The sequence below is a fragment of the Mesocricetus auratus genome, unplaced genomic scaffold, assembly GCF_017639785.1.
Source record: "Mesocricetus auratus isolate SY011 unplaced genomic scaffold, BCM_Maur_2.0 Super-Scaffold_100044, whole genome shotgun sequence".
NCBI lineage: Eukaryota > Metazoa > Chordata > Mammalia > Rodentia > Cricetidae > Mesocricetus > Mesocricetus auratus.
Genome location: NW_024429221.1, coordinates 559,838 through 574,594, shown reverse-complemented (window position 1 = coordinate 574,594; position 14,757 = coordinate 559,838). Strand labels below are relative to the sequence as shown.

Genomic DNA, 14,757 nt, shown 5'->3' with positions numbered 1-14,757 from the left:
CTGCTCCACAATTTTCATGAGATTGTGGGCTTTCTGCAACTAGTGTTGTTGCTGACTTCTAACTGTAAAGCATGGTGATCTGATAAGATACAAGGGGTTATTTCAAAATTTTTGTTTGTTGAGGCTTGCTTTGTTACTAAGTATGTCATTGATTTTTAGAGAAGATTCTGTGGGGTGCTGAGAAAAGGTATATTCTTTTATGTTTGGGTAGAATATTCTATAGATGTCTGTTAGGCCCATTTGAGTCATAAAATCTGTTAGCTCCTTTATATTTCTGTTAAGTTCCTGTCTGGCAGACCTGTCCAGTGGTGAGAGTGGCATGTTGAAGTCTCCCACTATTAGTGTGTGGGTCTTTATGTATGATTTAATCTTTAGTAATGTTTCTTTTACAAATGAGGGTGCCCTTGTATTTGGGGCATAGATGTTCAGAATTGAGACTTCACCTTGATGGACTGTTTTCCTGTGACAAATATGACCTTCTTCATCTCTTTTGACTGATTTTAGTTTGAAGTCTATTTTGTTAGATATTAGGATAGCTACACCAGTTTGTTTTGTAGGTCCATTTGATCAAAAAACTTTTCCCAACCCTTTATTCTGAGGTAATAAGTCTTTGTAGTTGAGGTGTGTTTCTTGTATGCAGCAGAAGGATGGATTCTGTTTTCGTATCCAATCTGTTAGTCTGTGTCTTTTTATATGCTAATTGAGTCCATTGATATTAAGGGATAATAATGACCAGTGATTGCTAGTTCCTGTTATTTTTGTTTTTGGTGGTGGTGGTGGTATTGTGTGTGTGTGTGTGTGTGTGTGTGTGTGTGTGTGTGTGTGTGTGTATGTTTCTCTTCTTAGGGATTTGTTAGTGTGGGATTATTTATTGCCTGTGTTTTTGTGGTTGTAACTAACTTCCTTGGGTTGGAGTTTTCCTTCTAGAACTTTCTGTAGGGCTAGATTTGTAGATAGGTATTGTTTAAATCTGGTTTTCTCATGGGATATCTTGTTTTCACCATCTATGATAATAGAAATCTGGATATAGTAGTCTGAGCTAGCATCCGTGGTCTCTTAGTGTGTTCATAACACCTAACCAGGACCTTCTGGCTTTCAGTTTGCATTGAGAAGTTGTGTGCAATTCTGATAGGTCTGCCTTAAATGTTACTTGGCCTTTTTCCTTTGCAGTTCTTAATATTCTTTGTTTATTCTGTATGTTTTAAATGTTTTTAGTGTTTTGATTATTATGTGGTGAGGGGCCTTTTTGGTGTTTTGTTATCTTCTTGTACTTTCATAGGTATGCCATTTTTTTTTTTGGCTGGGAAAGTTTTCTTCTTTGACTTCATTGAATACATGTTCCGTGCCTTTGTGCTGGACTTCTCCTTCTTGTATTCCTATTATTCTTAGGTTCTGTCTTTTCATGGTGTCCCAGATTTCCTGGATATTTTGTGTTGAGAATTTGTTGGGTTTAACATTTTCTTTGACTGATGAATCCATTTTCTCTGTCGTTCTTCATTGCCTGAGATTCTCTATTCCATCCCTTATATTCTGTTGTGTGTGCTTGCATCTGTAGTTCCTGACCATTTACCCAGGTTTTCCATTTCAGGAATTCCCTCAATTTGTGTTTTCTTTATTGCCTCTATTTCAGTTTTCAAGCACGGTGTTGATGCTGTCTCATAGCGGTGGCCTGGGCCTCCCACAGTCCTGATGCTGTCTCCTGGTGTAGCCAGGACACTGTCTCCTGGCATTCCCAGAGGCACTTCTTTAAATAATTTCTGGAAGCTACTGGTGTTGATGCTTCCGGGCCTCTCTCTCTCAAACACCGATGTGTTCTCTCTCTCTCTCTCTCTCTCTCTCTCTCTCTCTCTCTCTCTCTCTCTCTCTCTCTCTGTGTGTGTGTGTCCCTCCCTCCTTCCCCCCTCCCTCCTTCTCTCCCTCCCTCTCTCAGCTTCTGGGGCCTCTCATTTGGCCGATGTTTCTCTCTTTCCCTCCCCCACCCCCTTCCCAACCTGTACTGATGCTCTCTCTCCAAACCCGTACTTTGTTAAATGGTTGGGCTTCTGCACCACATCAGTGAATTGGTTCTTATTTGAACAAATGTATTTTAGGATCTATCATTTTCTAAAACGGGCACCATAAAAAGACCCAGTCCTTTTTTTTTTTTTTTTTTTGTGGCATGCTCTGTTTAGTTAGGAAGGAAAGGAAACAAAATTATGTCTGATTTCAAAACGTCCTACTTTCTGAAGTAGCAAATGCATACTAAATTTCTATTTAATTTTCAAAGTGAAAAACATTACCTTATGGAAAATATTTGAAAATTCTTAGAAAATTGGGTCCAGGGAGAAGGTAAAAAAATCTACCTTTGGACAGCCACTTCAGGAATGCTTGTCTTTGAGTCATGAGTAGAAGACCTTCTTCCTGAAGTAGCCCGGGTTAGGCAGAGCTGTTCTGTAGGATTCCATTGCTCTTGACTGTCCTCTATTCTTGGACTCTGCCTCCTTCATGACGTTGTCTTGACTTACCAGCTCAAGCCCAGCACGCTCTGGTGTGGCACAGAGTGAGGGGTCAAGTCGCAGCTCTGCGACTGTGGAGCCCTCAGGAACTCATCTGATGCTTTGCAGTTTCATTATGAGGGGCCATGCAGGGTCTGTCCCCACGGATGTGGTCCTTCCTGTGTGCAGCGTTGCTACGCAGATGTCGTTACCAGAAAAGTCAAGGACTGTTTCTCTTCTGTTTCTGTGTCCACCTTAGTTCCCGGGAGGAAGACCATGTTCCAGCCACCTATACTGAATCAGTGAAGTCCTGTAGAGACTCTTGATAAAGGCCTCTCTGAGTATTTTCCCTCAGCATTTGCTGTGCTCCAAACTCTAATCCCCTATTCCTGAACTGGTTTTTATTTCAAAGAATAAAAGCCCTTATAGGACTAGAGAAGGTTTGCATATTATGCCCTTAATTATAATTATGATGGGTAGTAAAATATAATTCCTAGGTAATTTGTAGACTATAATTTTATAATTCTAGTCCTGTCATTAGCCATACTGGAAGTTAATATTAGTTATGATTTGCCTTTGGAAATGAACTTTGGCAAGGTGAAATTCAAGTTTAGGAAGGGTATGGAGAGGAGTGTGATCACACACTGTGTGAGTAGTTCACCTGCAAACTGCTGGCATACTAATTTTATATAAGACAAATGAACAGAAGAGCTGGGTATCAAATTCCCCCTTGTCAGTGCTAAACTGCTTCTACTTCCCTACCATCCAGGTATCAAAAACCATTTTGCTCTTTTGGGAAGCTGAGTACAGTATAACCTTTGCCTGCAACTTGTGGGTTGTAGAGAGAAGCCTTTTCCTTGCCAGCAACATTGGCTTTTCCCCACCAGTCGCCTGGGTTCTGCCGCGTTGTAGTCCCCAAATAACACACAAGATGCTGTATTAATTATGAAGCTGTTGGCCTTGCTTGTTTCTTACTTGCTAGCTCTGACTTAAGTATTTATCCCATAATTGTTAATCTAAGTATTTCTCTTAACGGAGAAAAGGGTCTGGGCTTCTTACCCCTATGGCGGTTACATCTTGACTCCCTGTGTTTCTCCTACCCAGAGTCCTCCTGGACTCCTAGTCCCACCTATCTTGCTTCCCTATTGGCCAACAGTGCTTTATTGACATATATACAGGACTTCCCCAACATCTCCTCTTTTCTGTTTAAACAAAAAGAAAAGTCTTAACTGTAACAAAGTCAAATTACATTTAACAGAACAGTTATCAAGTAAGAACACAGTTACAATATTTTGTCTATCAACATTTAGCAAGATTTAAAGAAAATATCATCCATCCCATCCTTGTGAGTCCAAAGTTCTATATGTACCTTACCTTTTATCATAACTAAGGAAAACTATAATTATAACTATCTGCCTTCAACTCTATCAAAGACCACAGAAGGATAATATATAAACACTAGGATTGACAGAGACATCTTGCTGCCTGGACAGTCACCTGAAGTTTCTCTGTAATGTTGGGGCATCCATCTTCAGCCCATAGGCCACAGTGTGTCTGGAACATGCAGAAAATTTCAAACTGTCCATCTGCATCAGCAGTCTGTCAGTCATTCTGCAGAAAGTCTCGTAGACTCTTCCATGAAGCAGGAACCTTGAAGGACTATTTGCGTTCAACAGTCACTTTTCTGTGGGTCCTGTATGCCCAGTTTATAAACAGTCAAACAGTCCAGGCAAAAGCATTTCTTGCCCAAATGGCTAATCTTGCCATGTTGAAAGCAAACTCCATAACGAGTTTCTTCGTTGCCCATCTTCCTCTCAGACGTAATTGGTGATGCCAGGAGCAGACATTTCTCATTGTTAAGAGAAACCCTAAACCATTTTAAATGCTATTTTCTGAAGGTCTTTGAAAGGTTTGAAGACTGTCTATCTATCTCAAATATATTTCTGTATATCTAGAAAACCTAACTTACCTAACTATAAATTCTGAATAATATAAGTAACTATCTATAGTTTGTATTTAATTATGCATGACATTTTAAAAGATTAGTATAAATACAATACTTAATCAAGAGGAGAAATATACACATCATAAAATTGACCTTAAATTTTATATCAATAAATGAAAAACCATACCAAAACAAAGTACTCGTTTCCATACCATAATCCCCTTTTCCCTTTAAAAAGAGATTGGTGTGATCATTAACCAATTATAAACAACCCCATTCAAATGAAAACAAAGATTTATAAACAATATGGGGATTTGGATGTCGCTCATTCCAAGCTGCTTTGTGCTGGAGGCTGTTCATACCATAGGGATCATGACAAAACTCAGAAACCAGTATAAGTCCTTATTTTTGTGGTTTGTAAAGCTGTATCATCTTAGCTGTTTTAGATGTTGAATCACTTGGGCCATTGCTTCCGGGGGTCTTGGTTCATCAAACCACAGAAGCCTGGAAGGAATCCATAGCTTTCCATTTCCTGTAGAAACATAAACAAAAACTCTTTTCCCAAGTAACATATCCTTATACTTTAATTTTGAAGTCAAGGCATTTTCAAAAGACATAAGTTAAATTAATTCAGCGGCATTTATAATCAAGTGTACTTTAGTAGTTGTTCCTTCCTTAGCAATCAAAAAACTGAAAAACATAATAGCATACAGTATCCAGACTCTCTGTGACTTTACTGTAAATCTTTGTTTTTCTGGCCACGTGTCATATCTCTTAAAACAGCCGCTGTTTAAACTGCAGTTTTTCTAAGATGGCGGGCATAAGTGTGATACCAGTTCACTGTCTCAGTCTATGCTGACATCCAGCAAAAGCTATTAGCTTGGAGATGTGGTCACTGCCACTTCCAGCTGTATGTAAAAGCCTCGTAAAAGAACCTTGCTGGGCTTTTTTTGTGTGTTTGTTTTTGTTTTCTTATGCTGAGTCAGGAAGACTCCCTTAAGCGAGCCGCATGAGTCTCTGCTTGTTGCTAGCAAAACAGAGCCCACCTGAGAAAAATGCTGCTACCAAGAACCCATGCTTTTCTCCGTTCTTTTGTTTCTAAAATTCCTTTAAAGCTTTTGTCATTCTATGTGGAAATTCATGATCCCACTCCTGATTACCATTTGTAGAAAGAAGCCTTTTCCTTGTCTGCCGCTTTGGTTTTTTCCCCCACCAGTCACCTGGGCTCTGCTGTGTTGTAGTCCCCAAATAACACACAAGACACTGTATTAATTATGAAGCTGTTGGCCTTGCTTGTTTCTTACTGGCTAGCTCTGACTTAAGTATTTATCCCATAATTGTTAATCCAAGTATTTCTCTTACTGGAGCAAAGTTCCGGACTTCTTACCCCTATGGCGGTTACATCTTGACTCCCTGTGTTTCTCCTTCCCAGAATCCTCCTGGACTCCTAGTCCCACCTATCTTGCTTCCCTATTGGCCAACAGTGCTTTATTGACATACACACAGGACTTCCCCATCAGTGGGTAAACAACGTTAAGGTGAATTTAGAAGGCTAGTACCATGGAGCATATGCTTCAATCATAATGTGTATACAGACAGCTGAAGGCTGTCTTGAATCTGGAGGAGACCCAGAGGAAGCGGGGTTCACATAATGGAAGGAGACAATGGACTACACAGTTGTCTCATGGCGTAAGTGCATTTACACACACACGGACACACACGTACATATAACTCACTGCATTAAATTAAAACACAATTCAACGTAAAAGGTAGTTAGAGGTGGGAAAGATGAGTCCCGGGAAGAAGGCTGTGAGGAGCAGTAAGAGATTTACCGAGTGACTCATTGGGGGTTTGTGTGTTGCCTGTAACGGAGAATGCCCCTCTGCTGTGTGTCCGCATTTGCTGTCCCCTCATTAATCTTGTATTTTATAGCAATACAATATCACTTTGTCTGACCTAAATCAGCCCGTGCTTGTTAGTCTGTTGAAAAGGAAGAGAAAGGATAACGCGGAGCCTCAGATGGTCCACCTGATCCCGGAGCTCTGCTTTCTCACAGGTGAGGCTTATGTCAGGAGCACCACTGGCCTCCGCTTACGTTACCTGAATGCCAAAGTGTTCACACAACTCGGGACAAGGGGCCCTTTAAGTGGCCTAAACAATAGCTGGGCCAAATGGGAGGGTGAGGTGCCCTCTGGAACCTCTTTCCTGCCATGCATTCAACGTGTAAACTTGATGTCAGACCAGACTCTGGCCACTCCCAGAGGCCAAGCTGCTTTTTTTTTGTTGTTGTTGTTGCTGCTGTTTTGAAGTTTACTAGTGAAGGAAATTGTGGGACTTTTTTTAGCTGAGTTATTTTATTAGAGTGAGACCAGAATGACCCTTAGTTTCTTCATGCATCAGCTTCTACTGTGTAGTAGAGCCTGCCTGAGTGTCTGCCTGAGCCGGTGCTCCTAACTGTTGGGCTATCTCTCTGTCTCCCGAACTTTAGTTATTTTATTATTTTATGTGTATAAGTGTTTTGGCTGTGTGTGTCACGCATGTTTCTGGTGCCCAATGAGGTCAGAAAGGGTATTGGATCCCCTGGGATTGAAGCTACATACAGTTATGAGCTGCTGAGAATCCATCCTGGGGTCCTGTGGAAGAGCAGCACGTGGTCTTAACAGCTGAGTCATCCCTCCAGCCTAAAACTTCCTGAGAGAGAGAGAGAGAGAGACAGACGAGACAGTCTAGTCATATAACCTAGACTGACCTTGAACTGGCTTTGTAGCCCAGGCTGGCCCAAAACTCCCGAATGCTAGGATTGTAGGCGTGTGTCACCACACTCAACTATTAGAGGCTGTCAATGACTCCCGGGCTTGCACATCTACTCTGCAGCGCTCCGCGGGTGGTGCGTCTTATTACTTTGAGTGGGAATCCTGCCTAAGCAGTGCCAGCCGCTCTCCCCATGCTATTCTTCATGTTGCTTTTGCTTGCCTCTCACAGGCCTGTGTAGCCAGGCAACCTCGGATTTCCACCTGATGAAGGCGGTGGCTGAAGAAACGCGGCTCAGTCCTGTGGGACGGCAGCAGCAACTGGTGCGGCTTGTGGATGACATCCAGAGGTACGGGCCGCCTGTCCTGTTGATAAGGCTAGCCTCCTCAGCCCTCCTCCCAACAAGTGTAGCCTATGAATCTTCCGAAGCTAAATTTCATATACTCAAAATACATGCATGGGTAATATATTTTTAGTGCCCCGTTGCATTTAATTTGGGTTACCTACAAAAGATGGGGGGTGCTATTTATTTGATTAGGGACATTGTACCAGTGTCTGTGCCCCTGAGGAATATGCTTCCCCCCCCTCCAGCAGCTGTTGACTGCCCTAAGCTCCAGGAGGAGGAGCCCCTCCCCTGTCCACACCGATGGCCCAGTCTAAGTGCAGGTAGCCACCCCACAGTGAGTTCATAGGTGCTGCGGCCTTGTCTCCTCTAGAAGATACAGCTGAATTTGCATCTCCTTATCCTTTATCATTTCCCATCTTCTCCATAGCCAACACATTCAAATGTTCCCAAGAGAAATCTGCATATACCAACTCCAAATAATCCCTTTGGTAAATAGTGCGTTCTAGGATGGTATCTTACCTTCATTGGCAGCAGCAGGCAGCGCTGTGGTGAGCACTTTCAAGTCTTGCCATTTTTAATCTTTACAAGTGTATGATACAGTATCTGCATCTTGCTTTTCAGGAGGCAAGGCATTTGAAAAAAATGTGACAGTCTGCTCAAGGTCACCTGTTACTGAAGAGCAGATACAGGGAGACTGGGTTTGCCTAGGGACCCTGCACCCCACTGCGATCCTCCCCTCCCTTCCTGTTCTTGGCGGGCACAGTGGGTTGACATGATTATTTTGAGCTGCCAAAAATAAATATATTTACATGCATTTGATGTATATCATGAGAAATAGGAGCCAGAAACCCTAAAGATAGAAAATCACCCCCTGGATAATTCTGTAAGTTACTGTTGTATCTGTGATTTTTGAAAACCTTCAGCAGGCATACACTGAAGTGACTGAAAATGACTGTGTTTACAGAAACCAAGTGGCTCGAATTGAGCTTGAGACCTGGGGACTGCAATTTGGAAGCCAGATATCCCTAACTGGCCGGGTAGTTCCTTCTGAAAAAATACTGCTGTTGGACCACACAGTGAGTGCTCCTTCTCTTTTCATTTGAAAGTGTTTGCTTGAATGTGTGGCTGTCACATGTGTTAGACCATAGTCCTGCCCTGTCTTGGTCCTGAGACTTTGAGTTTCTTTTGATTTTCTCTTTGGTGTCAGTTTAGTTGTGTGAACTTAGCGTCATCCAGTAGGCATGGTTCAGGTATTTTGTAATTGCTGTTTCAAACCATTGCAAGACTGCCTATGACCAGCTGTCACACTAGGCAACTAAAAACAAACAAGCAAGCATGATCACCCCTGTCAATTCTAGCTGATATGGGTGACTTTAATAGCTAGCATTGTCCAGTTCCACATAGAAGGTCAGCGATTCATACAGACCTCACCTGGAGACACGGTGCTTGCTTAGAAGTGAGCTGTGGCGTGAAGAGAGAAGTCACCCTTCATCCAGGCTTCGGTTGCAGACATGAAATGGGCATCAAAACGTAGAGACCGTAACTGAATACAAAATAACCTAACTAATACACAAAGGCAGCCGGGCGTTGGTGGCACACGCCTTTAATCCCAGCACTCGGGAGGCAGAGGCAGGTGGATCTCTGTGAGTTTGAGGCTGGGCTGGACCGACAGCCTCCAAAAACTATACAGTGAAACCCTGTCTTGTAAAACAAAAACAAAAAAACAAAATGTAGAGACCTCTTGATTACAGATGGCTGTGTTATTAGCCTCTTGACCCATGCTTTTCTGGGTCAAGAGGGACCCTGGGACCAAGTGAACTAAAGGTCTGTGGGTACTTTGCCCTGGACCATGGTTTCCATAGGATGATGGCAGCATTGAGGTAATTGAGCGGGGCTCTCTGAACACTGGGATGAACACGGTTCCCAGTGTGACCACTTAGAGGGGTCAGCCTCAGCCTTCCCTTTCCATCTGTGTGTCCAGGTCTCCTGGAGCTGCACCCCATCCATATACCTGAAGCACTTGGCAGTGGCTGGAACTCAGTCCCTGGTAGAAAGTCCCTCGGCTGTGACAAAGCCTCTGGCGTTCTAAACCTGTCCTTGTTGCTGTTTGGCTCTCGGCACCTCTCTGCTACCATTTTTCAGTTTGTAAAAACTGAGAGAAGCATCACATTGCTTCTGTAACCTTGGTGGCCTTGGCCCTGGGGTGATGGTTCAGTTGAACCTGAGTTCACGTCTCCAACACCCATAGAAGCTAGGTGAAGCAATTACAGCTGTAAGTTACCTGTGGGAGGCAGGGGGCTCCCTGGGGCTCCGAATCTGTGGGTTCTGACCTTTGAACACACACACAGGCATGTACACAAATACACACATGAAACCACTATTGACCTCATCTCTGCTCCTCTGTGTAGCTGTTTCTCACTGAAACAGTCTCCTTCCTGCAGGCCTAATCCACCATAGCATGGCGAACTTAGAGTGTCAATAGTCATTCTTTTGAATGGTTTAAGCGAGAAGTCCAAAGCTGACAGCCTGCATGCCTGAATGTCCATGTAACATGACAAACAGAAGTGGAAGGGAACCCCGAGATCTCTTTTTCAGTCAGACACTAGCTGTGTGTCTCATCTAGGGTTGCCTGCACAGGACCCATCAGACCTTGAGTGACTCCCAAAGCCTCTACTACCAGGAAACCCATGTGTCCTTCGGGTCTGTGTCTTCTAGTTGAATGACAAACATTCTTTCTTTTGTTGTTTGTTCTTTGTTTTTAGAGACAGGGTTTCTCTGTGGCTTTGGAGGTTGTCCTGGAACTCACTTTGTAGACCAGGCTGGCCTCGAACTCACAGAGATCTGCCTGCCTCTGCCTCCCTAGTGCTGGGATTAAAGGTGTGCACCACCAACACCGGGCTGTGACAAGCGTTCTTAAACTACTCTCTGAATAACTTCTTTCGGTCCTCTCATGATCTTGGTTTTTCCCAGTGTCAGCCCGCATCTGCTGCTGATTGGTCCAAGGATATGCGAGCTTGCAAAGTTTTGAGCTCTCAGCCTTTGAATAGATGGTTGATCGTATGCTGCAACAGGGCTGAGAACTTGATCGAAGCCCTCCTGAGCTGCTTGAGGAGAGTTGGAGGTCCCATGGGATTTAACGTGGGCTACCCAAAAATGTGAGAATACAGTGACTTTTTCCATGTATTAATTTGTTCGGAAGTTAGAAATAATGCCTGGCATAGCTGCAAAACATTCATTGTAGTAGTATTTCTTTTTTAGATTTATTTTATAAAATTATGTGTGTGTCTATATGTCTGTGTGTGGGTATGGGCACAGGAATGTGAGTGTCCATGGAAGGCAGAGGTGTCAGACCTGGGGTTAGAAGTGGTTTTGAATCACCCAGTGTAAGTGTTAGGAAGTGAGCTTCAGTCCTCTGCAAGAAAAAGATGGACTCTTGACTTCTGAGCCACCTCTTCAGGCATCAGCAGCATTTCCTAACATGGCAAAAGTAGTCACAAGAAGCTGGATTTTATATCTACTTAATTGCTTTATAAAACTAAACTTTAAGGGCTGAAGATGGCTCAGCAGTTCAGAGCATTGGGGCCAGGCTCAATTCCCAGCACTCATACAGCAGCTCACAACTGTGTGTAACTCAAGTTCCAGGGGATCTGACAGCCTTTTCTTAAAGGCACCTGGCACACATGCCGTACAGAGACACGCATGCAGACAGAACACTCATACACAGGAAACAAAGATATGTAAATCTTTAAGAATGCTAAAATATTGGACTGAAGAGATGGCTCAGAGGTTAAGAGCACTGGCTGCTCTTCCAGAGGTCCTGAGTTCAATTCCCAGCAACCACATGGTGGCTCACAGCCATCTGCAGTGGGATCTGGTGCCCTCTTCTGGCCTGTAGGCATACACGCAGGGAGGATACTACATACATAATAAATAATTAAAAAATTAAAGAATGCTAAGATACATTTTACTGGCTTTGTGAAAGTTTGTTTTATAGGCAAGACTTATTCCCTCAGTTGGGAACACCTAAGTCCACGTGGCGCCTTCTCTACTTTAACCTTTCAGGTCTGATATTTGTAAAACTCGTTAGCAAGCATGATATCAAAAAGTAAATATTGCACTTCCTGGGTGACTTCAGAGATCTTAGGCTTCAAAAAGTTACAGTAAGACTAGTGTTAGGACAGCTTTCTGACAAAACGAACAAACAAAAACTCAGGCCACCGTTTCACACTCTGAGCGTTTGGAGTGATTCCTCTGCAATAGATGCTCAGTTGGCTGATGGGAATGCGGACGAAAAGGCCTGAGGCCCATGTGGGTACAGACACAGCCAGGATCAACACTGAGCATCTTTTGCCATGGGATTAACCTTGATGAACTAGTAGAGAGCCAGACTCTTACGTGTTGTTTGAAGTTACCCCGTAAACACACAATAGCTAACGGGTTACATCAGCAGCATATGTAGCTTCCACAGCCACAGCCCTTCCCAAAGTCTCGTTTTACACCACATTAGACTTCTCCTCTTACCACCAAATCCGCTGACAAATCGTCAGGTTTGGATTTCTCCTCTCCGCTTTCTCTGAGCTGTGAGTTAATGCGGCAGGGAAAGACGGTAGAAGTCACAGTCAGCAGGTCTGGGCTGCCACGGCAGGCCTTGGGCCACACAGGTTCGGTGAGAAGCCTGTGCCCATGTGTCTTTGGACTTGTCTTATGTGAAAGCCTTTACTTTATTCCACCTTTTCTCATCTATGGAGCATCTGTTTGCCAGCTAGAGTCACATGCCTGGCCTGTTTCATCTAACATTTCTACCTGATGACGATGAGTGTGTCTGAGCTGGAGGCCGAGGGTCCGCACTGGAAATGTCGGAACCGCTGGATTGCTGAAGCAGTGCTTGCAGCCTTTCGGGTGGCTGCTGGAAGAGGGCAGGAGACCTGCCACCTGCTGGGCAGCTGTGTGTAAAAAGGCCACGGAGCACTGAGGCTCTTCCTCATTAACCCTCCGCCCACCTCATGGGGGACAGATAATTTTATTTTACGTGTAGAGGCTACAGTGGCAAGTACCCGTACACGTAAGAATCCTTTCTGTAGCCTCTGGCCCCTTATACAGCTGTGTAATTGGCAGTACCTGCTGGCTGAATGACTGACTAAGGCTAGAAGGTACAGGCTCCAAACAGGCTGTTCCCAGGTAAGGGCAAACACTGCCACTGTGACCCCTTTGTGAGCTGTAGGGAGTTGACAGACACCTGAGCCGTGGGTCAGTGACTCCTGAAGCATTTTAGAAACATCAGTCCTGCTTCAGACATTCGAAGTTACGGGTTTGAAATTTCAGAACTTTATGTTTAACCCAATGTTGAATAGCAAACCATTAAGTAAGGGGATTCTGTACAATTGTGGAAATTTCTACTTACCTTAATTTTAGTAATCTAACAGAATGTCGTTGAGTATTTTGGCACATCCCGTACTGGAGAAACAGCATGAGATTTGAGAGGGTTTCATCTTCCTCTAAGGATTTTTTTTCATAAAATGACTGTTCCGTTGAAGAGCCCATCTGTATTTTTTCTAATACCCCATGATGACGTTACTAAAAAGACAATTAAATGATCTTCTCATGTAGCATAAAAGTAGACGAAAAAGCAGCGGCATTCCTTCGAGCCATCCAGCTGCATGTCAACCCTGACGTTCAGTTGGTAAGTGTGACGTGTGTTCGGGTTTTGCATGTATAGTATTTATAGTCTGAAGTCTAACATAAAGGTTCTGAACATACTGCTGTCTTGGTCAGGGTTACTATTGCTGCGATAAAACACCGTGACCAGATCAGCCTGGGGAGGAGAGGGTTTACCTGACTTAGCTTCCGTATCACTGTCCCTCACTGAAGGAACTCAGGACAGGAGCTCAAGCGGGCCTGGCACCTGGAGGCAGGAGCTGATGCAGAGGCCATGGAGGGGTCCTGCTTACTGGTTTGCTCCCCTTGGCTTGCTCAGCCTGCTGTCTTATAGAACCCAGGACCATCAGCCTAGGTGTGGCTCCACCCACAGTGGGCTGGGCCCTCCCCCTCAGTCACTAATTAAGAAAAGGCCCTACAGACTTGCCTACAGCCCCATCTTTCCTGTCGGGTGACTTGAGCTAAGCTGACATGAGACCCATCTCAAGTTTTGAAGTTACTGTGCACTTCCCTCAAAATACTCAAAGTATAAATGCCAGCATTTTTATCAGTGTTTGATTTTCCTAACCCTAACAACTTTTAAACAATCTGCTACGACTCTCTCAAGCCTTAGTCATGTCTACATAGTTTATAACTTGCTGGGGTCATCTTTTACATATGCTTTAGGGAAACTGACCCCCATGTCATCCTGTAGTGTTAGGATATTTGCGGTCCTTACAGTAGTCCAGGGGACTATTTCAAGCCTTAGGTATCTCTTAGTTGCCTCTGGGTCCAAGGTCCCCTGAGTCCTTGCCACCTGATGTAGGTTTCGTCTTTGGTAAGGGGCCATTTTTTTCCTGCATGGTATGACTCTGTGGGGCATCTGCAACTACCCAATTTTCCAAAACAGTCATGTGAGCACATATGTGTGCCGCTCTGTGTGTGGCTGCTTGCCCAAGTGTAGCGTTTGGGTGTTTGTGTGTGTATACCCATATGCATGTGTGCATGCTTAGAGGTTTGTGTGTGCGTGTGCTTACCCTTGTGTATGTGCTTACTCATTTGTTTGCACACCCATATGTGTGCCTGTCTGTCTGCGTGCATATGTGTTGGTTTTCCTGTGTATATGTGTTTGGATGCACGTATTCCTGCTTTGCATGCATGCATGCGTGTATAGCTGACTTTGCAGACTGGGACCTAAGCATGATTTTATCACACCCTAGGAAAGTTAAGATTGGCATCCCTGTTAGTAAGAAGCTTTCTGCCTACAATAAAAAAATTGCATTTTACTCATCTACCAGGCCTGGGCCCCTACAGCTGAACCGTGCAGTTGCTCACAAGCCTGTTCAGTTCCCCTGCAGACCTGCAGACCACCGTAATTATCTCTCTCTGTTATACATACACACACACACACACACACACACACACACACACACACATCCCATTCAATGGATATTACACTAAATGAAGAGAATTATCACTCTAAGAGCATTAAATTCATGGAATGCAAACCTGTAAAGAAAAGTGCAAGCATGTACAAAATACTCTCATGTTCTTTCCCAGAACCCAGAGTTCCTGACATTTCCCGTCACTTTTTAGAACCCTTTGGT

At 43.8% G+C, this 14,757-nt stretch overlaps 1 protein-coding gene across 2 annotated transcripts in view; it reads left to right on the top strand.

Moving 5' to 3' along the window:
* Window positions 1-14,757, top strand: part of Piwil4 (piwi like RNA-mediated gene silencing 4) — a 42,449-nt gene that overhangs the window by 18,059 nt on the left and 9,633 nt on the right. Inside the window, exons 9-13 of one of the 2 annotated variants that reach the window (XM_040735264.1) lie at window positions 6,385-6,475; window positions 7,402-7,519; window positions 8,481-8,592; window positions 10,487-10,671; window positions 13,124-13,196. In XM_040735264.1, coding sequence (XP_040591198.1) covers window positions 6,385-6,475; window positions 7,402-7,519; window positions 8,481-8,592; window positions 10,487-10,671; window positions 13,124-13,196 — 579 coding nt within the window. Of the gene's footprint in view, window positions 1-6,351; window positions 6,476-7,401; window positions 7,520-8,480; window positions 8,593-10,486; window positions 10,672-13,123; window positions 13,197-14,757 lie in introns of both variants that reach the window. The other variant, XM_021235252.2, reaches the window with a different exon arrangement.